The sequence below is a fragment of the Triturus cristatus genome, chromosome 6, assembly GCF_964204655.1.
Source record: "Triturus cristatus chromosome 6, aTriCri1.1, whole genome shotgun sequence".
NCBI classification, from domain to species: Eukaryota; Metazoa; Chordata; class Amphibia; order Caudata; family Salamandridae; genus Triturus; species Triturus cristatus.
In genome coordinates, this window is record NC_140589.1 from 615467902 (window position 1) to 615489646 (window position 21745).

Consider the following 21745-nt stretch of genomic DNA (forward strand, 5'->3'; position numbering starts at 1 on the left):
GTGTAAATCCTCAAACATGCTTAGGCTGAGGTCCTAGGCATCTAGTTATAACTCAGCGAGGGGTTCCCGGATTCCAATAATGATTGAGTAGGGGGTCGCCGGATTCCTGAAATGATTAAGTGGGGATCCACAGAAGTCAAAATGTTACGAATCACTACTTTATCACATTAAACAAGTGAAGCCTGTCACAGGGTCAGCTAATAGTGAAGCTCTATTCTGCAGCCACAGCTGCTGTTGTCATTCAGCAAGCATCTGGAAAATTCCCCTTTAGGTGAAGGAACATAGACCAGAACACATGCGGCAATTTTGCACACACAATACATGCTGCCAGTTTACAAAAAATAAGTAAGAAAGCCACGTTTATTTTGAGGCGTAATTTTCAGGCTTAATGCACGCTTGGTAAGTGAGCATACTAAAACACACTCTCAATGCACAAACACCAAGAGAGTTAAAAATGACTTCAGCCTTTTATGCACACTAACAGGGACCAACCCATTTAAAAGATGCTCTACATAGGTGCAGATTCAGAACTATGTTTAATGATGAAATTCAGCATATCATGCATTTTCAAAAGCATCTATAAGTGAGGCATGGTGCTTTCCCATGGAATGGAGGCCAGATATGGTTTACAAGAGGGTCTCCAGCCAGTAGCTTGTGAGCTCCAGCTACCTCTGAGTAGCTCACCTGTGAGCAGCCCAGCTTATTCAATTAGAAAGCTTTTGCTTGGTTGAATTAATATACATATAAAAGATTGAGATGATATAACACTAATATTATTAGTAGCTCTCAATGCGTTTCATGGAACATAAGTAGCTCTCAGTACAGAAAAGGTTGGAGACCCTTAAGACTCTAAAGTAGCAATATGCAAATATTTCAGGAGATTACAAATTGGCACGGCACGTTGAAATTGATCTAGATTTTTCAAAAAACAATTCCTTTTATTTGTACCTGGAGTACGAATTCAAGTATAGGCTACTGTGGTATGTATATGTGTATCAGTCAGTATACGACTTCTCGGGGTGCAAATCACTCAAGCCCACCGCAAAGGACAATCTGATGTATCATAGGTCTGGTATATGAATTCTATAGATGGCCATATTATTAACATTCATGGCTTCCTTAAGACACTGGTTTGGTTGAGGGGATACTTTTGATATCATTATAAGCTTTTATTGCATTAGTTATTAGCCACGACTTGATTGATCCAGGCGTTATAGTTGCAGACTTTGGTGTATACAGTTGGGTGGCCCTTCATGGCGCAATCATATCCCCAAGACACAACGCCTTGAAGCTGTCCATTGCATGCTAGGGGTCCTCCAGAGTCTCCCTGAAACGGAAACAGAAAGATGGTGCATTTGAAATTGTCATATGTGTTAACAGACAGTTAAGAAATAGGTTTTGGGAACTTGAAAAATATTAATGGCAAATGTATTAACAAATTGGTAAATATTTTAAAATCCCATGGCATTTGCGAATGATATCCAATCACATACAATTCAGTGACAAATGGAAGTGCTTAAGAGGTCCTGGTGACCTGACAAACCAGTAGAACATAAGTAGAATGCTGTGGTGACATTATTGGACCATAAAACAAGGTTACTGGTTACCTATTGTTACTCTAGATGTGCACGTTTGTAAATTTCCATGCTTCTCAATCATTGAAAATCCATAACACTTAGGGTGACTTCATCTTTGCAAATACTGGGTTTTAATACTTGCTAAACATGATGCAAGGAAAATAAGATATGACACAAAACACTGTAATCATTTAATGACGAATGTATCGGCCGATGTGCCGAAGGTTATATGCCATTTATTACCACTGTGTTTGGGGAGGGGCCATGTCTTATGAGAGGTGAAGCCTCGAGTGGATCATGATGCACCTCCCCTCGCACAATAGTAATAAATACACTCTGCACATCTATATGTGCAGTTTATGCTATGGTGTTGTTTCGTGTGTTTTTGATTTAAAAAAGTAAAAATATTTAATTAAAACTAGGATGCAAGTGTGTAAATTTGTGAACTGAAGTAAAATTACAGTGAAGGAGTCTCATGAGTGAGCTTGAAAAGTCATTGTAACAGACAATTTTTGAGACACCTTCAACAGTGTTTCACTCATGTCAATTTCGTGTATTGTGGTAATAAATGTGTACTGAAAAGTTGCCCTTAATAGCACATACTTACACAGCTGCATAAAATCCCATCCATTTCATATGTTATCCGTGGTGTAATATGTGAGGTCATAAACAGTGCATTATCGTGATGCAAGTTATACTTATGTCAGTTACGTATAAATGTTTAACTGGTGATTTTCAGTTGTTTTTTTTTGTTTTAAAACTGTAGGTTTTTTTTTATTAATATAAAATCTACGTATAACTACACTTCAACCTTTGCTTTTTTTCAGTTAATTTTTCTATATATCTACACATGAGGTCAGAACAATTGAAGGCAATAATTATTGCTGCTGAACCAAAGACTGTTAGATGTGGTGATGGGTTACACAACACACATGAATTTACTAGCATTCTTATGAAACCCGCGTGACAAGTAGGCTGTTGCAGCCACAGATTCAGTGAGATATGCCTGTAACAGTCTTGCCAAAGGTAGCATGGCACTGATTTATCAGGAGATGGTGGAACACCTCTCACCAAGCTCAAAAGTGCAAAACATTTATGCAATTTTAGGATTGCGCTAGGGGCTCATGGGTGTCACATGCATATATTTCTATACTTGATGTATTTGGCACATATGTAGTGTTAGAAATGGGGGTCTCTAGTTGACAGTAGTATGCCGCTTGTTCAAGAAGTGACCCTTCCTTCTAGTCAGGGTAAGGGAGTTACACACCCAAGATTACCACTGCTCACCCCCTTGGTAGCTTGGCACGAGCAGTCAGGCCTATCTCAGGGGCAATGTGTGAGGCATTTTTACTCAACACACACAGTAACACAGTGAAAACACTTCAAATGGACGCCACTCTAGTTTAGAAAAATAAAATATCTTTATCTAAACCAAATAAAACCAAAACGACAAAAATCCAACATACACAACTCAAAATATGCCTTTTCAGAGGTTTTAGCAATTCTGTCCATAGAAAACTATGGATGCAGTGATTTTACACAAAGTACCTTCAGATGCTCCAAATTCACAAGGCAAAACAGCTGCAGAGGAGGGAAGCATCGGAAAGCACAGTGATGCATCAGTTCCTGAGTCCACAAGGAGGCAAGGCGTCAGTTCTGCTGCACGCAAGAGAAGTGTTGCATCAATCCAGACTGTAGGGGGAGTAAAAATCCAAGACGGTTCTGTTCTGTGGATGATATGTCGGGAAAACTTGGCACACAGGTGCGATGCCTGAAAATCCGGGCATCCTGGAGGTCAATGAGGCCGCGACAAACAGGTGCTATGTTGATTCCTTCAGCCGCTGTCCCACGATGCATCGATCTTTTCAGCAGCACAGCAGGGCCTCCATTCTAGTCAGTGTGGGGGTCTTGGACATTTCAGAGGCACGGTGTGCTGAACTTGGGCTGCTGTGGCTTCTTCAGCCATGGGCAGGCGCTGCGTCGATTTCTTCAACCACACAGTGGCGATGCATGGAAATTTCTCCCACAGGGTGGTGCTGCATCAGAAAAACAGGCGCTGAAAGGCAATGTGTCAGTTTTGATGTCTTTTTGATGCCTTTTGCAGCAGGACAACCTCCAATGGAATTGGCACCACAAGGCAGGTCAGAGCTCCCAGCAGTGGAATTCAAGGATGGTGCAGATGAAGACCTTGTGTCCATGAGTCTTTTTAACAGGAGGAAAACTTTACATCAAGCCCTTGGAGAATCACAGGATCCATCAAATTGAAAGTCCAGTCCTTTCCACTGCCCACGGACCGATGCAGCAACTACAGGCCAACCCAGCAAAGCAACACACAGCAAAGGGGCAGTTCTTCTCATGACAGCTCTTCTTCTTGGCTGGGCCTTCTTGATCCAGAAGTGTTCTAATAAAAGTCTGGCATTTTAGGTCCAATATTTATACCCCTTTTTGCCTTTGAAGTAGACATACTTCAAAAGAAAGTCTTTGTTTTGTACAAGTTACTTTCTTGTTTGGCCTTACCTCCAGACACAACGCAGGGGTGTGGAGACAGCATTGTGAGAGGACAAGCACAGCCCTATTCAGTTGCATTTGCAGGTGACAGCTCCTCCCACCATTCTAGCTTAAGAAGACCAATCAGCCTGGTGATGGGTCATCAGGATATGCAGGGCACACCTCAACTCCCATTGTGTGACTGTCTAGAGTGAAGGCACACACAGGCCCCTGTCAGTCTAAACCAGATGTTGACTCCACAGGCAGACAGCGGCACAGGATGGGTGAACAAGAAAATGTCCACTTCCTAAAAGAGCATTTTCCAAACACACAATTTGAAAACCACCTTTACTAAGGGGTTTTTAAATTCTGAGCTCAGACAGCCCAAACTCCAAATCTCTATCTGTTCCCAATTGAAAGTTATACTTGTAAAATGTTACAAGGCAGCTCCAATGATAACCTATGGGAGAGCTAGTCCTTGCAATAGTGTAAAAATAAATTGGCAGTATTTCACTATCAGGACGTCTAAAACACACCAGTACATGTTCTACCTTTCACATATACTGAACCCTGCCCATTGGGGTACTTTCGGTCCACCTGAGGGGTGCCTTACATGTAGTAAAAGGGAAGGACTTGCCAGGTTGACATGGCAGTTTTAAAACTGCACTCATAGACACTGCAAAGGCAGGCCTGAGACAATTTTTCAGGGCTACGCAGGCGGGTGGCACAACCCGTTCTGCAGGCCCACTAGTAGCATTTGATTGACAGGCCCTGGGCACACCAAGTGCACTTTACTAGGGACTTACCTGTAAATAAAATATGCCAATCATGGATAACCAATCAGAAATAACATTTACACAGAGAGAATATGCACTTTAGCACTGATTCGTAGGGGTAAAGTGCCTAGAGTCCTAAAGCCAACAAAAACAAGTCAGGGAAAATAGGAGGCAAAGGCAGAAAGTTTGGGGTTAACCTACTAAAAGTACCAGGTCCAACAGGTAGCAGATGTCTGAAACATTGAACAGCTCCTGTGCATGGTAAGTAGTACAGTGGAACTCCAAACCTGCACAATGATCTTTACCTGTACACACTGAGTGATGTTCTTGTATATTGAGGAGGGTCTCTGACACACTGAACCACATTCCTTCATACTGAGGTGCAACATAGCACCTTGAGTATCATCCTTGCAAAATGAGCAACCCCTGGCATATGTAGTGATGCCATGGCATATTGAGAGACACATCTGATCGATACATCATCATCCTCATATTACTTCTAGAATCTCTCCATACAGAACATCACACTTTGGCTAACGTGGAAATGCTTGAATATTGATAAGCACCATGTGTTTCTTGGACACACCCTGAATATTTACGCAACATCTTGATCTATTGTGCAGCAACATGATATGGTGAGCAGTGTCCTGTCACTTCTGGCAGCACCTTGGAATATTAGTTCATCATCCACATATATGTTGTCTGCACATTGAAAAGTCTAATGTGGAGAGTCTTCCATAGTGTGTAAAAGGTTAGGTCAAAGGCTGACTTGATCTCAATGAAAATATATCAGTGAATGATGCAAACACAAATCCATGAAAAGACTTATGACCTCATTTTTACTAAAGAGACCCAGACACTGAATTACCAGTGGCCGTGCCTCCATTAGTGTGCAGGGGCGTTGCCCCACTGTAATTCTGGCCCCCTATATCACTACATTTAATATAACTAACTGCTGTAATATAACTGGCAAAACACAACCTGCAGCAAGGAGTAACACTTTACATTCTGGGTCGGCGGCCGGGCGGTGCCTGCGGCAGTCAGTGGCTCTGAACAGGGTGGGGGCAGGGCAGCAGCTTTAGTCGTCATGATGACTGGATTCATCATAAGGGTGGAGGTGGCAGGGAGCCGGAGCAAGCGTGAAGCTGTGCGCATCATGGTTTTGGCCGGAGAATTTCTCCAACCAGTCTCGACATGCACTGTAGGCTTCACTGTGGCTGCACATTAGGAGAGCGGGGGTTAATCTATGCCACAGCCCCCGGTCTCCTAATGAGTGGCGAGTACTCCTGCTCATGCCAATCCTGGCGCTGCTGGAGCAGCATCTGGATTGGCTGAGATGTGGTTGACACTTGCCAGTGCTCCAGTAGCAGCTTTGTGAGCATGAGAGCAGTGGGTGGTGGGAGGCTCTACCTGCCAACGGACTATGACCAATCACTGAAATGGCTTATTGAGAAGCCATGGAGTGAGTGTCAATTTCTACCATTGCTTGGCTGTTCACCCTGACAGCCAGCCTGATTGTCCCTCCCCCTTCGGGTAGCCTGTGACGGAGGCAGAACACACCTGACCTGGCCTGGTGTTGTAGCAGTTGTGGCCTGGACTGGCCATGCTCGGGTCACCTTTTTGTGAGGATTCATTTCAATGGGGCCTGTTGGGAGTGACATCTTATGAGTCCGAAGTTGACGAGAAGCCAAGTCAGCGAGCACTTGACTAACTTTAACCCGGCTCAGAGAGGGAAAAAGTAGGGTGGTGCCGGTGCACCGTTACAATTTGAACTACTGCGGGGTGTGAGCAGGGCTGGCTTTGAGTCCTGGTGGTGCCTGGGGTGAAATTGTTTGCTGGTGCATGCCCCCCTTAATAAAAAAACTCCTTCTCCACAGATTCCCTCACTACCACTCTCCAACAGTGCCTTGCATCTCCCCAATAGCCCCTATCTCACATGCATTTCTTTTGTTTTATGCTGTGTAGTACAGGTTTTCTGAGCCCTTTACGTCACACACTTTTTACAGAGACAATCGATCAGACGTGGTGTGTAAATCAGTGCATAGTAAATGTTACATAAGACAAAGAGGACTACATGGTGCAGATGCAGGAGTCTCATATCATCTATACTGTAGGCAGTATAGTTTAATACTGACTGTTTGGTCTGTAGCAGCACAAACTCCGAATTTAAAACGTAACACAGTGGTTGTGTTGACTTTACTAATAAGAATTAATTTCTACCAAAATGATTCGAACCATTATTAGCAACATTAGTATAATGACTGTAAAAGAATCATAATGCTCTAACCTTTTTCTTGCAGTTTGTATGTAGCTTTTTTATGACCTTTAATAGTTCTCTCTACTATGTTAGGCATGTAATTTTTAAACTGCAAGTAACAAAAACATCTCTTTGACAAAAGCAGTAACCTGTGGAGCTATCTACATTATATACACTTTTGTGATCTGTGAGGTACTCAGCATTGCATCCTGAAGTCTGTTATGAAGCTTTGTGGTTAAACTGAATAAGCAGCTATCTATGCTGTTATATGACATCTCTTTATTAATGTACTAACTGCACTTTCGCAATTGCTTTATTAACCTGTTTGCTTTCTCAAATTTGCTTGAAAATGCACCATTTGCCCACTCTTTCGTTCAAAATGTTCTCAGGGGGGAGAATACGCCCCCAAACCCCCTTAGGTTGTTCTGCCTCGCTAGCTACGCTCGCTCGCTGCGGTGCACTCCGACACAAATTTTATGCCCAGTGTTTCAAATGTCACCAGCTGCCACTGTGAATTACTATTGTGCTGGTAGCTGTGCCTGTTCCACACCATCTGCAAAGAGGTCACCAAAATTAGAAATGTATATATTTTGCCCTGGAACGCTCCCTCAGAATGATTATCACATGAATAATACATGGAGGTTGTTCCATGGTGACATGGTAGAAGCTCCCCAACTATGTGTTCATGGAGATAGCCTCCCAAAGCAAGGGTATGTGCACACATTTTGCATAACCAATGCCCCAAACCCATTAAGAGCTGCATCCCAGCATGTAGGAGCATATGTAAATATTTTCTTTTGTGTTGTTACCGGTCATGGCTTCTATGGAAGTCCCAGATAAAAAGTCCACCTTCAACATTGAAATGGAAGGGACCACCCTTTATAGGAGTAACTTCTCCATTACCATTTTAGCAAGTTGTCTGACCGCTGAGGGGTGGAGACGCAGAGAGTCCGCCACCATCACTTTTCACAGGAAACTATTGATGTTTGTGTCTTATTACAGTATTTCATTGATGCCTTAGCGGAGGGATGATTCGAACTTGGGCTGTTACCTTTATGTGTAATACAAAGTAGGTCCTTCAATGCTTAACACGTTTCTGCTCATTCATCGGTTACTAAACAGTCTCCCTACATGACAAGCCGATCTGCCAGTGCATTTGGTTGTATATGCAGTGCTGACAGACCTTACATGCCCATATGTCCAAAACACACCCCTTCCAAATACAGATTTTGAAACCATTTCTAAACCCATTTGGTGACCTGGAGAACCTTTTCAGATTCGCTAACTGGGTTTAGTACATTTGAAAAAGGGTTTTAGCATTCACCAACCCTCCTATTGACCTAATCAGAGGGTTTGCGAATGCTAACACCCTTTGTACACAAGGAGCGAAGTGCTGTATTGTAACCCTGAGCAGAGCCTGATGTTCTCACCTGGCAGGTGCTTCGCCCTCCCTGCATGAACCCGGCACAGACCATGTTGTTTGTGTAGTAGTTGGGATAGGCTTGCTGGCACTCGGTGCTGGAGATGATCGGCTCATTCAGGCACTGGAGAACCTTGGGATACACCACTGGAAGAAGAAGAAGCCATCAGATGAAACAAAGTGAGGATTTGTTACTAACACAAAGTTAATTTAAGCAAAATGTTGTACAAGTGAAGATTGCAAGGATTTGAACATTTCGAAAAAACTTAATTTGAGGATGAATCCGTTTTTAAAAAGAGTTTTTTTCGAGAGAATTGTTTTGTTAAAAGTCAGTTATTGCTCAATTTCTTTTTTGCAAAACCTCCTTTAGAAGGATTGGTCCCTCCAAATGCAACCATTGCAACAGCAAGATTACACAGAATTATGCGAGGAGCAGATCCCTGCATTTATCCAGAGGCACCTCCTCCTCTAAGGTGGAGGACAGTCGCCCCAGTGCTTTGCAACAGCGAAATAAAGAAAAATTAAAATGATAATAACTCGAGGTTATTATCATTTCATTTTTTCCTTCTGTGGCAGCTTTGTGAGTGGGCGGGGCTGCTCTGGTGACAGAGGAGCAGGGGGAGGAATGGTGGCACACTGTAAGTGTCCATGACTGTTTGACCGGCCGTCTGGGGTCAGCCAAACAGTCATGTGCACTTAGCATGTTCTCCACTCAGGCTGCATTACAGCCTTGGCGGAGAACATGCCCAGGCTCCCATTCCCCGGCTGAGCGCCGTACCACGGCACTCAGACCAATCACAACGCTGCATTGCAGCATTGTGATTTGTCTAGGGGAGCCTCAGCCTGGGTGCTTCCTGTTCCTTTCCGACCTGGTGAGATGACGGCGGGACAATGGAGGAGAGGCGCGGCGAGGGGGGTAAGTCTTTTTTGTACTTTTTTTTACAGAAACTACTTAAAATATTTGTCCTAGGCCTAGTTAACCCTAAACTGTGCATATGCTTTCTGGAGATTGTGGAAATATCATCTATATTTTTGTACAATTCTTTATAAATTTAGCACAGGAGCTTATAGTCGTACAGTAGCCAAAGCAAAATGTTTCGCTGCAGGACATTAGTATGCAAATTTGCAATATTGTGTAGAGGCACACATAGAAATGGCCTACTTTGCTGTTATACTGTTCACAGACACAGACATAATACCATGCACCTGTTTATGCTTGCAAAAGTAGACTTGGACATCGCCATTTTACCTCCATTGGTCACTGTATTTCCCCATCCAGATGTGAGGCACCATGTACCAGCTGCTGCACAGCTGGTTGGCAGAGCTATCGGAGTGACGTACTGGTTGTACTGTGCCGGCTGAGAAAGCTTGACCATCATGATGTCATTATTTTGAGTCTGGGAGTTGTAGTTTGGATGCTTGATGACTTTAGATACTTGTATGGCTTGTTCCCTGCCTTCAACGACAGTTGTATCATATTCACCAAGGTAGGCTACCAAGGTGTTGGCCCTAGCAGGGAAAAACATGGATGAAAATGAGAGATCCTAGACATCAGTGACAGGCAGAGGAATGTAAACAAAATGTTACATTGAACATCTGTAGGCTAATCCCAAAGCATCAGCGCTTACCAATGCCAAGCACTCTTCCAGATTCCACCTTCGAAAGGAATGTTTTAAACGACTCTTAAAGAGGAGACAAAATAACCCCCTCTATCACTTGTTTACCAAATGTACTATTGCCACTCCCACCATTAAATTATACAGCAAGCATAATCGCTTTAATACTCCCAAGATACTCAAGTGATTTAAGAAATCTATATGGGTTAACAATGACCTAAAAACAAGCACACCCACTACTTCTGATTCACCTGAATAAACAATGCTTTGAAGGACATACTGTCTAATTTCAAGACCTTCAGGAGCAGTTCACACTAAACAACTGAAAAGCAATGCAGTATAAAACAATTGTAAAATATCCTCAAGGCATTGGACCTATTAAGGTAAAAGGAAGGCTGTTGCCACTGTTTCACACCAATTACCCTCCCTGGTGCTGATGTTCTACCTTGATCAGCAACCATCTGCAAATAAATCAGAACCAACCACATTGTTCCATTTGTCTGTCCCGCCCCTGGTGAATCTATGAAAACTCTCCTTACCACAACAGACCAGAAGCAAGTCTGGGAAAGAGTCATTGGATGCTCCACATCAAAGTCAATCACACATTCAAGCTATTTCAGTTTTTGAGGACTTCATGGTCACTTAGCAAATTTTATATAGCTGGCCTATCAGAGAATGCCTTCTGCAGTGTAGGAAAGTGCCCCTTTTTGCATGGTTGCCCCCCTCTTTTTGCCTGATGTTGATGGCTTTTGTCTAAGTGTGCCCTGGGTTCCTGCCAACCAGGTCTCCAGTGCCTATGTGATTTCCATAAAACTGCACTGTTGCACACCCAATTTGCAACTCTCTGGCCACATGTAAGTCCCTTGTAAAAGGTACCATGGGTACCAAGGGCCCTGTGACAAGGGATGGCCTCTAAGGACTATAGAATATACTGTGCCACCCTTTGAGGCCCTGTACCCTGTTACACACACATTGCCATTGCAGGCTGTGCGTTTTGGTGCAGAACAAAGTGAAGAGTCGACATGGCACACATCTCTCTGGGCCATGCCTACAACCCCCTGCCTATGGCATAGGTCAGCCACCCCTCTAGTTGGGTGCACTATGTCACTGGTGAGGGCACAGGTGCATGAGCCCTGTACCCTTACAGTGTCTAAATTCATTCTTAGACATTGTAAGTGCAGTAAAGCCATAAAGAATATATGGTCTGGGAGGTTGTCATTACGAACTCCACAGCACCATCATGGCTTTACTGAAAACTGGAAAGTTTGCTATCAAACTTTTCAGCATAATAAACCCACACTGATGCCAGTGTGGGATTTAATGCAAAATGCACTCAGTGGGCATCTTAGAGATGCCTCCTGAAAACTAACTGACTCTAGTGTCCTGGCTGACTGGCTGCTCGCCAGCTGACATCCCCAGATATGTTTCTGGACCCCTGGGTCAAGAGCCTCCTGCTCTCAGGGTCCGGAAACAAAGCACATCCTGGGCAGAGGTGTAAAGACTCCTCCCCCGAAGGGGAATCTACAAAGGCTTGCCACCTTTGTGAGCTGACCCTGCCATTTGCTGCTTCCAGAAGCTGGTCCCCATCAGTTCTGAACCCCACTTTGTGCAGGAGAATCGGCCCGTAAAACCAAGAGGAGGACAGGTTTGCCCACCTTTGCCAACCCCACCCCTCAGGTGGGGGAGGCGAGGCAAAACACAACTCTCAGTCCCCGTCATCTTGAAGATGGGGGGACCCAGCCAACCAGAGTGAGGCTTTTGCCCTCTCCCACTGGAGGGTGGCATAATAGGGGGTGTACCCACCCCAAGGAAGGGACCCATTGGTCCCAACCTGTAACTACCTGAAAAGTCACATTTAGTATTTAGGGGCAACCCCTAACCTAGCCTCCTCATACTAGAAGAAAGAAGACGAAGATGGACTGAAGAGCCGTGCCGAAGGAAGAAGAGGGGGGAGAGGAGTTGACCTAACGGCTAGGACGGTTGACCTCGAATCTGGGGAACTGGGTTTGAGTCTCGGCAATGGCGCTGAATATCCTGTGATTCTGGGAAAATTACTTAATCTCCCCGTGCCTTAAAAAAATGAATGTGTCCTCATATAATGCAACTGGTGCTATGTAAAGCGCTCTGATACCCGATCCGGGTCAAGTTTGCGCCTTATAAAACTCTGTAAAATAAAAAAATAAAAAATAAGGGGAGGACAACAACTGACTTGTCCCCAGCCCTAATGGTCTGTCCCAACCTTGAAATGCGCCAGCAGAATTCCAGTGTGTCCTGCAGCCAGTCTGCATCACTCTGCACGCATAGCCCATGGTCCAAGTTCAAGTGGCCCGACACCAGGAGGAGGTCTCCCCGGCAATTCTAACGTGGGATCTGGTGATCACTGACCTACCTCAAGTCTCCCGACAACGTCTGCAGCCCCTATCTGGAGGATCCCTCAGACCGCGACCGGAGCCGGTAAGGAAAATACGACGCCAAAAGGCACCCCTGCACCCAATGCCACACAGCCTTGGGTTGCCCAACTGATGGTGTCACTGTATTCCATGACATCCCAACTTTGCTCTCCAACCGGTGGTCACCTCCAGAAGATCTTCATGGCCGAGCCTGCAGTGTTTGTTCTGACTGGAGCTTCCCCATTAAAACCAACATGGCTCTCGACATCGATCCAGCACCCTGCATCTGGCAAGCCCTGTGCTGTTTTGAGTGCACCTTGTGTGCTAACTTGGATCTCCCTTTGCCCTGGGCTAAACCCCAGGAGTTTTTCTCCCACATCCAAGTGGCGTGCCCGTGAGCAGCCACCTACTGGAGGCTCCTTATCCCCCATTGGAGTGTATCCTTGACCCTTGGGGCATCCTGGTTCTAACCCCAGAAGCCCAACTCCCACAACCAAGTACTTACCTTTAAACCGATAACTTAATTTCCTCTTATAGGATGGCGCTGACTGCTTTTTTGTAGAAAATGTTCAAAGTATGGAGTTGGAAATTGAATGAGGACTTAAGATACTGTGTGTTTACAGCAAATGACTTACTTACCTTTTATGTAGGAAATGTCCCAGTGTGATATGTAGGCATATCGCACTGAGTAGAAAAAGTAATCTATAGAGTCATCACAAAGTAATTTCAACGGAACTGAAAAATAATTTCAACTGTTTCTGAACATTTGACCTTCCTTTAACAACAGTTTTTACTTAACTGTGCCAAGTCTGACTTGGTTCTAAAAATAAAATACAACGAAGAAATATTTTTATACAAAACAATTGGTCAGAGTTCAGTCTTTGAGCGTGTGAAATCATTTCTTGCCTGAGTGTGTACAATAAATAGTTAACACTACCCTCTGATAAAGCCTTACTGCTCGCCCACACTACCGCAAACAGGGAGTAAGGTATTATCTACTTTAACATCTGTAAGCCTTTGGGGATCCACTGGACTCTGTCCACAAAATATACCTTACTTTGGTATAGTATATACAGAGCCAGCTTCCTACATTGGTGGATCAGCGGTGGGGCCTACAACTTTGCATGTGTTGGACTGACTTGGCCAACACCTGATTACCCCTAAATTGTCTTTAGAATTAAGTTTTTTTTGCATTGACAATTTTTTCAAATTACTAAAAGTCTTGTTAGGGCCTTGGTTAAGTCCTTTCAGAAAGTTTTAGAAAAATAAAAACTCACCATAGTTGGGGTAAGAGGGTTTAGAATTTTTAAAATGTCTCTTAACAAGAACCCAACATTCCAAATGACATAGAGAACATGGATGTGGAGATCGACCTCACCCCTTATCTCCATTTAGAATTTAGGGAGTTAAGGTCTCTATGTAAACTCAAAAACATTGCTACGGGATCCCATCCCCCGAACAAAAGCTCCAGAAGCTGTTGGCAGGGTATGCTAAAGACCGCCCCTCTGAGCAAGGTGAAGACGTCTCAGACGGGGAAGAGGATGGAGGGGATGAGGGTAACTTCCAAACCCCCTCACTTCCTAGGGAGAACAGGGCCCCTGTGCCCCTAACTCCAAGAATACTACTCACAGCACTTAGATCCCCCACAGGTACTTCTGAGCCCATTGAGGACAGCCTCAATGAGCAGACCAACCTTTTAGTAAGGTTGGCCAAAAGATTAGACCAAGAGACCAGACTCCTGGCTCTAGAAAAAGAAACAGCAGAGATGGGCCAAGCACCCATCAATGGTGGCAGCAACTTAATAAATAAGGACAGAGAGCAATCTTATGATCCTGAAATCCTTAAAGGGGTTGTACCCAAATTTGAGAAAGGTGATGACATCACCAAATGGTTCAAAACCTTTGAGAGGGCCTGTGGAATGAGAAAAGTGAAGAAGTCGCACTGGAGGACTCTCCTTTGGGAACTGTTCACTGGTAACTGCAGGGACAGACTCCTGACCCTTTCTGGGGCAGATGCTGGGTCCTATGACCTCATGAAAAACACTCTGATTGAGGGCTGTGGGCTCACAACCGAGGAATATAGAATTAGATTCAGGGAAGCTCACAAAACGCAAAACCAGTCTTGGATTGACTTCGCAGACTACTCAGTTAAGACACTAGATGGATGGTTCACTGGAAATAATGTGCATGATTTCAATGGACTTTGCAATCTTTTTATGAAAGAACATATTTTAAGTAATTGCACTAATAAAAAGTTGCATCAACATCTGAAAGACCTAGGTCTAATTTCTCCACAATAATTAGGAAAGAAAGCAGATCACTGGGTCAAGACTAGGGTAACAAAAACAGCCACTAGGGGTGATCAAATAAATGGGGTTACCAAACCTCCCCAGGGGAAAGGGGTTGAGAACCCCAAAGACAAAAACCAAGAGTCTTTAAAAGGGCCCCAAACACCTGCTCAGGGGGCGTGGGTCCCAAAACATGTCCCAGTCTGATGGTAGTTACAAAGGGAAAAACATTGATCCCCAGAAGGCCTATTGTTTCAACTATAAGGAGTTGGGACACTTAACTGGAGATGCTACTTGTCCTAACAAAGAAGCCCCCTGGTAGTACTGGTGTAGCCAATCTCCTGATGGAATCAAAAGTGTGCTCAGAACAAATCATGTTTCACACTGAAGCAGTTCTAGTCACTGAGGGTGAAGTTGAGTTTTCGACTTTGGCTGTGTGGCATCCCAACTTAAAGAAGTATTTGCAATACCCCTGGATAAATGGGACTAGGATAGAACCCTTGGGGGATACAGGTGGCAGTGCCACCATGGTGAGAGACACACTGGTTTCCCCAGAGCAATACCTGATTGGAAAGTCATATCCAGTCACCAATGCTGACAGTGTTACCACTAATCATGCCATGGCTATGGTGACATTAGACTGGGAGAGGGGGTTTCCGGCATGAAACAAGTAGTGGTCTCTCCAAAACCTATAGCTGCCTGTCTTCTTGGAACGAGCTGGTGACCTCAGCATGGGCCGAGGTAGAATTAAAAACCAATGCAGCAATGCTGAACCGCCTTGTGATTGTGTGTCAAGACTAGAGCACAGAGCTGAGCACAGTGTGACAGTGTTGGAGCCTGGAAGAATGGCCCAACCTTCCAAGAGAAAAGGTAAGAAGACTGTGGAACCAGCTTCTGGACAGCAAAAGATTCAGGGCCCCTCTCCCCAGGAAGAGGACTTGGCAGCCCCAGAGGGAACTGAGCCCATGGAACTTGACCCCTACCAGGTTGAGTAAGTTCTTAGGCCCAGGGGGACCCAGTAGGGAACAGCTGTGCCTTTGACAGCAGATCTGCCCAACTCTTGAAGGTCTGAGGCAGCAAGCTGCTGCACATGAAAAGGGAGATGTTAGTGGTACCCACAGAGCCTATTGGGAGGAGGAACTCCTGTATACTGAGGTCAGGGACCTCAACCCTGGTGCCAGTAGTAGAGCGGTAGTGCCTCTGAGGTACAGAGAGTTTTTACTCACTTTGGTCCATGCCAGCCCCCTAGCTGGGCACCATGGCCAGACCAAGACTTGGGACAGGCTAGTTAGCCACTTTTTCTGGCCCCAGATGTCCCAGAAAGTAAAGGAGTTTGTCAGCCACTGTGTCATTTGTAAAGCCAGAACTTGCACGTTGGTCCTGAAGAAAGCCCTCCGACCCCACCTGGGCGATAACACGGGGCTGAAACACAACAGCATGGTGCTATAGAACATTAACACTTCTATAGTAGCACCAATTCACCTTTTTTAACCTTGCTATCACTGTTACTGAATACAGAGTTTTTGGAGAAGAAGAGTGAAGCAATTTTAACTCACTCTCACCTACCCTCACCTCACTTTTCATACCATTTCTGGTCACTACTGTAAAAACCAGTGGTCCTACCTCCGGGTGGAGGAAAGCATTCCAGAATAAAACCCTATGATGATGCTTTCACGTTCATAGAGATGGAAAATCAAGATATACCGCCCTCGCTGTTGAACGTGCTTGAGGGTTTTTAACGCAGGTCACCACATCTGACCCTGGAATTACAGGTACAAGTGATCCATTCCCTTTTGATTACTAACCCATCCCTGTGTGCCATTCCTGCAACTCACTACCTATGGCATAGCTCAGCCACACCTGTTGCTGGGTGCACTATGCCACTGGTGAGGGTATAGGTGCATTAGCCCTGTACCCTTACAGTGTCTTAGTCATTCTAAGACATTATAGGTGCAGTAAAGCCATAAAGAGTATATGGTCTGGGAGGTTGTCATTACGAACTCCACAGCACCATAATGGCTTTACCTAAAACTGGGAAGTTTGATATCAAACTTCTCAGCACATTAAACCCATGCTGATACCAGTGTGGAATTTAATGCAAAATGCACTCAGAGGGCATCCTAGAAAAACAACCTGACTCTAGTGTCCTGGCTGACTTACTGCTCGCCAGTTTATACCCCCAGACATGTTTCTGGACCCCAGGGTCGAGAGCCTCCCGCTCATGGGGTCCTGAAACAAATCAGATCCTGGGAAACCTCCTCCCCCAGGAAGGGCAGGGTTCACAAAGGGGAAGCTTCAAAGGCTTGCCGCCTTTGTGAGCTGACCCAGCCATTTGCTGCTCCCAGCAACTGGCCACCACAGGTTCTGACCCCCCACTTTGGGCAGGAGAATCTGCAAGAAAACCAAGATAGGAGAAGAGGTGCGCTCACCTTTGCCAACCCCACCCCCCCAGGTGGGGGAGGCGAGGCAAAGCACAACTCCCAGTCCCCGCCATCTTGAAGATGTGGGACCCAGCCAACCAGAATGAAGCTTATAAGCCCCCTCCCACCCCAAGGAAGGGAACCATTCGTTCCAACCTGTACCTACCTGAAACCCTAAATTTTGTATTGAGGGGCAACCCAGAACCTTGCCTCCTCAGACAAGAAGAAAGAAGAAGAAGAATGACCGAAGAGCCATACTGAAGGAAGAAGAGGAGGACGCCAACTGACTTGGCCCCAGCCCTACTGGCCTGTCTTGACCTGCTCCAGTGAGAGCCCGGTGTGTCCTGTGGCCAGCTGCCCCCCAGAACCTGGAGGACCTGCCCTGCCTTCCGTAATGAGACTTTGTCTACTGTGAGCATGAGATTTGCTCACCAACAGACTCTGGCTCCGGCCAAATCCACAAGTCTGCACCACTCCGCACCCAATGCCCACGGCCCGAGTTCAAGTGGTCCAACACCACGAGAAGGTCTCTGCGGCAATCCTGACCTGGGATCTGGTGATCCCTGACCTACCTCAAGTCTACCCAACGACGCCTGCAGCCCCTATCTGGAGGATCCCCCCCGACTGGAGCCTGTAAGGAAAACCTGACGCCAAAAGACACCCTTGCACGTGACGTACCATGGCCTTGGGTGGCCCAGCCGACAGTGTCCTAGCATACCAAGACATTCCAACTTACCTCTCCAACCAGTGGGTGCCTCCAGAAGATCTTCTTGCCACTGTGGTTGCACCTTGCGTGCTAACTTGGATCCCCATTCAAGTGGTGTGCCCGTGAGCAGCCACCAACCGGAAACCCCCAATCCCCCCACTGGATAACATTTGGCCTAAGTACTCTGGACCCAGCCACCCTATTCTTGCTGAGGGTGTTCTTTGAGTGCATCCTTGACCCTGGGGAAACCCTGGTTCTAACCCCAAAAACCCAACTCTCACAACCAAGTACTTACCTTTAAACCGATAACTTCATTTCCTACCATAGGATTCCATTTACTGCTCTTTGTGGAAAATATTCAAAATGTGGAGTTGGAAATTGTATGAGAATTTAAGAAACTGTTGGGCATATTCTCAAGAACGTGTGATAACCATCGCAAAAGTTACTTAACGCAACCTACAACATCACCGTCGATCGCGGGAATTTTACGCCGTGTATACCAGGCATTCACAACACGGCAGTACCATGCGATAGTCACCAGATTACGTGTCAACTCACCGAGATAAAATCAACGCCACGACGCAAAAATGCGAAACGCAAATGCAAAAAAAGCTGGGATGAGGCCAAATGCGATACAAAAAATCAGCGAAAACCAGCGACAGGCCTGCAATTCACATGCGTCAGGCGGGAACAATCACCACAAAAGTAGAAAAAAAACTCACAAATGCCAAACAACAGCCAAGCACAATGGATGTTGCCGGAGCAAGTACGGAGGAGAACCAGAGCCCCACAATCCCCCCGGAGGACCTGCCTGAGACCTCTGGGTCAGGGAAGGCCAAGGAGAAGAAGAGTAGGAAGAAGAACTTCAGTCCGCAGGAGAACAGGATCCTGATAACGGAGGTGGTCGAACACCATCAACAACTGTTTGTCACCTCCACTGTGTTATTGGCAACAAAAAATGGACTATGGCAGGCCATCGTGGACAAGGTGAATGCAGTCGGAATGCTGACGAGGACAATGAACGAGGTCAAGAGGCGCTGGGATGACGTCAAGTGCAAAACCAAGCTGAAACTTGCCAACAACCGGAAGGCAGCAATGCAAACTGGAGGTGTCCTGCGCCACAGGAGGAGCTGGACGATATGGAGGAAATGGTGTCCACAGTCATTAGTGGGGGGACGGTGGCAGAAGTTGGGGGACCGGACACTGCTCAACAGGACCGCACACAACAGTAAGAGGGTGAGTAACGAGCAGGGACTGGGGGGACGGGGGAGATGGGCACAATGGCACACATGCACAAGTAAGTAGAGCACAGCTGTGGACAAATCATGCCCCAAACCCCAACTCCCACCAAGAGAACTATATACCCAAGTATGCAACATTTCAGCACTGTATGAGCACAGAAGTCAGAGGCACCTAATGTAAGGGATAAGGGGCAGGCAAATCAGAGCTGCAGGGGCAACTCCCTCAAAATGCGGCACACACACATCACATGCACAGCACATCAACATTGACAACGAAGTGGCACAAACCGCAACATGTTCACCACAGAACAGAGGATACAACTGGTGCCAACTGGGTGTAGACACTGCCAATCACAAGTGGCATTGCAGGGAAATGTGAGTTGATAATTTACAAGTACAAACACACAGCCGTGATGTTGTCGAAATGTCCACTGTCCAGCAGCAAATGGGCAGCTCCTCCGAAACAGCCACGATGTCACAGTCATGCAGTCTGTATGTAAACATGTACAATGCGACAACCCACATGTGAACACATTGTTAAACTGCATCTCCCCTTCACATTGCAGAGGGACAATCACCACCTCCTGCAGAGCAGTCCCAACCTCTCTTCTCTGCTGACGAAGAAGACCGCGACACCTTTGACTCCGACACCCTCTGAGAGTACATTGACAGTCTCCGCATCACACCTCCAGGAGCAGGGCAGCCCAGCTGCAAACAGGAGAACTCACACCCTGCACAGACAACACTGCAGGCAGCACCCACCACCATGGCTGCCTCCCAGGACCCCCACGAAGAACACATGGCCTTCCAACGCCGTGTGTTGGGATGCCAGGAGCAGCTGGCTGAACAGGTGTGGGTGGGCTTCAACCGCATGGCAGATAAACTAGATGCCATACATGGGTGTCTAAGTCCCACAAGGGACCACTCACAGTCCCTAACGGACACCCACAGTCTGCTCCATGCTCTCCAACGAACCATGCCTGACATAGCTAGAGTCCTGACTGTGAGACAAGAACAACTGTCTAGTCAGAGTGGCTCCAGCAAGCTCGCCCCGGAGTTGGGACTCATGCAGAAGTTCATGGAGAACATGGAGTGGGCCAATGCGGAAAGAGCGGCGGCCACGGCTGCACACCGGCGAGAGGTAACTGGGTTCCACAATGACCTCAAAACCATCCTCATGGCATTGCTGCCACAAGGCCTGGCGCCAATGCATGCTGCTGCTACCACTACATCCACATCTCCGCCCCCTGAAGTGTCAGTGCCACACAGTGTGGCAGACATTCCACCTCCGGCCCCTGAGGTGTCACTGCCACACAGTGCTGGAGAGAGGCCAGTACCACCCATACGTGAGGCACATGAGACAACAGAGGACGAAGAGGTGGATGAATCTGCCCTCGTGGTCAGAAGGAAGCGGTAGCATTCATCTCCGCCTCATGGCCAGTTTCAGCTTGGTTCTGCCCTCTGCATCATCACCTTCCACTGTCCCCCAATACACGCTGCGACACTCACCTTGGACCTCGCAATGGACTGCCATATTCTGTTTGATCACCAATGACACAGCTATCAGACTGCGGACTGAACTCCTCCACTTCCTTTGTACTTGTTATTCCCTGAATGACTCTGGCTGGCCCTCCACGGGCCAACATTTGAAAGTGGGGTTTGCATGGGCCTGTACTGCTCCAGATGCACCACTTCCCTGAATGTGCATTAAACATTCCAATTCACACAGATGTGTCGTCTCTATGGTCTTTCAAGTGTGGTAGTAAGGATGAATGTAGGGTCAGTGAATTCTTCTTACGTCCATGTGGCTCATGTCGTTGGACTTGGGTCACAGGCTGACACATTGCCGATTGTCGTCCGGGTGGCACCGATGCAACAACAGCGACGAACACATTTGGTACTTCCTTGTCCAGGCCCATACGGAACCACGCACAGAGCCCCGGGGTCATTGTTCAAAGCTGTACACTGGTCTGGCATACACCAGGCCAGCCCACTATGCCTACGCTCCAGGGGGGACAACAACTCCATATGTGCCAGGACTCCCCTGTAGTGATCTACAGGTCTAGTTGTCAGCATGCCACGGCCACTTCCTCACAGCTGGTTTACACCCACACCACGCCCATCCAGCACGCGCATCACAGCACATGTGACCCTGCCAATAAAATGGGCCGGGTGCATGTGCACAACGCCATTTCCAACCTCTCTCGCCAGGCGCAAACATGGAAAGTGCACCCTATTACATGGAATGCGCTGCCCCCAGGGCAACCGCAAACTTGCGCTGCTCTGGAGGCAGTGCATTCTTGTGGAAAACGGTACGGCTGTTTTGAAGCCGCTCCGTGTTCCACAGTGCTGGCGGTAGCCCACCTGCAATTTTAAGGGGGATTAGAGATCCCCTTGCAGGTGGGTGCAGTGAGTGACTGCACCCACCTGCAAGGGGATATCTGGGGTCCATGGGACCCCATTCACCCACACAAGAAGGCTACCATTATAGGCCCAGCGCAAACAATGAAAATGTGCCGTATTACCATGAATGTGCTGCCCTCGGGCAGCTGCGAACTCGCGTTGCCA

At 46.5% G+C, this 21745-nt stretch overlaps 1 protein-coding gene across 1 annotated transcript in view; it reads right to left on the reverse strand.

The window, feature by feature from the left end:
• Positions 1 to 517: 517 nt before the first annotated feature.
• LOC146817642 (trypsin-like) overlaps positions 518 to 21745 on the reverse strand; it is a 39905-nt gene continuing 18677 nt past the window's right edge. The window contains exons 3-5 of the mRNA XM_085611105.1: positions 9767 to 10026; positions 8528 to 8664; positions 518 to 1327 (exon numbers count right to left, since the gene is read on the reverse strand). Of these exons, the coding sequence (XP_085467231.1) occupies positions 1178 to 1327; positions 8528 to 8664; positions 9767 to 10026 (547 nt within the window). The 3' untranslated portion in view covers positions 518 to 1177. The remainder of the gene's footprint in view (positions 1328 to 8527; positions 8665 to 9766; positions 10027 to 21745) is intronic.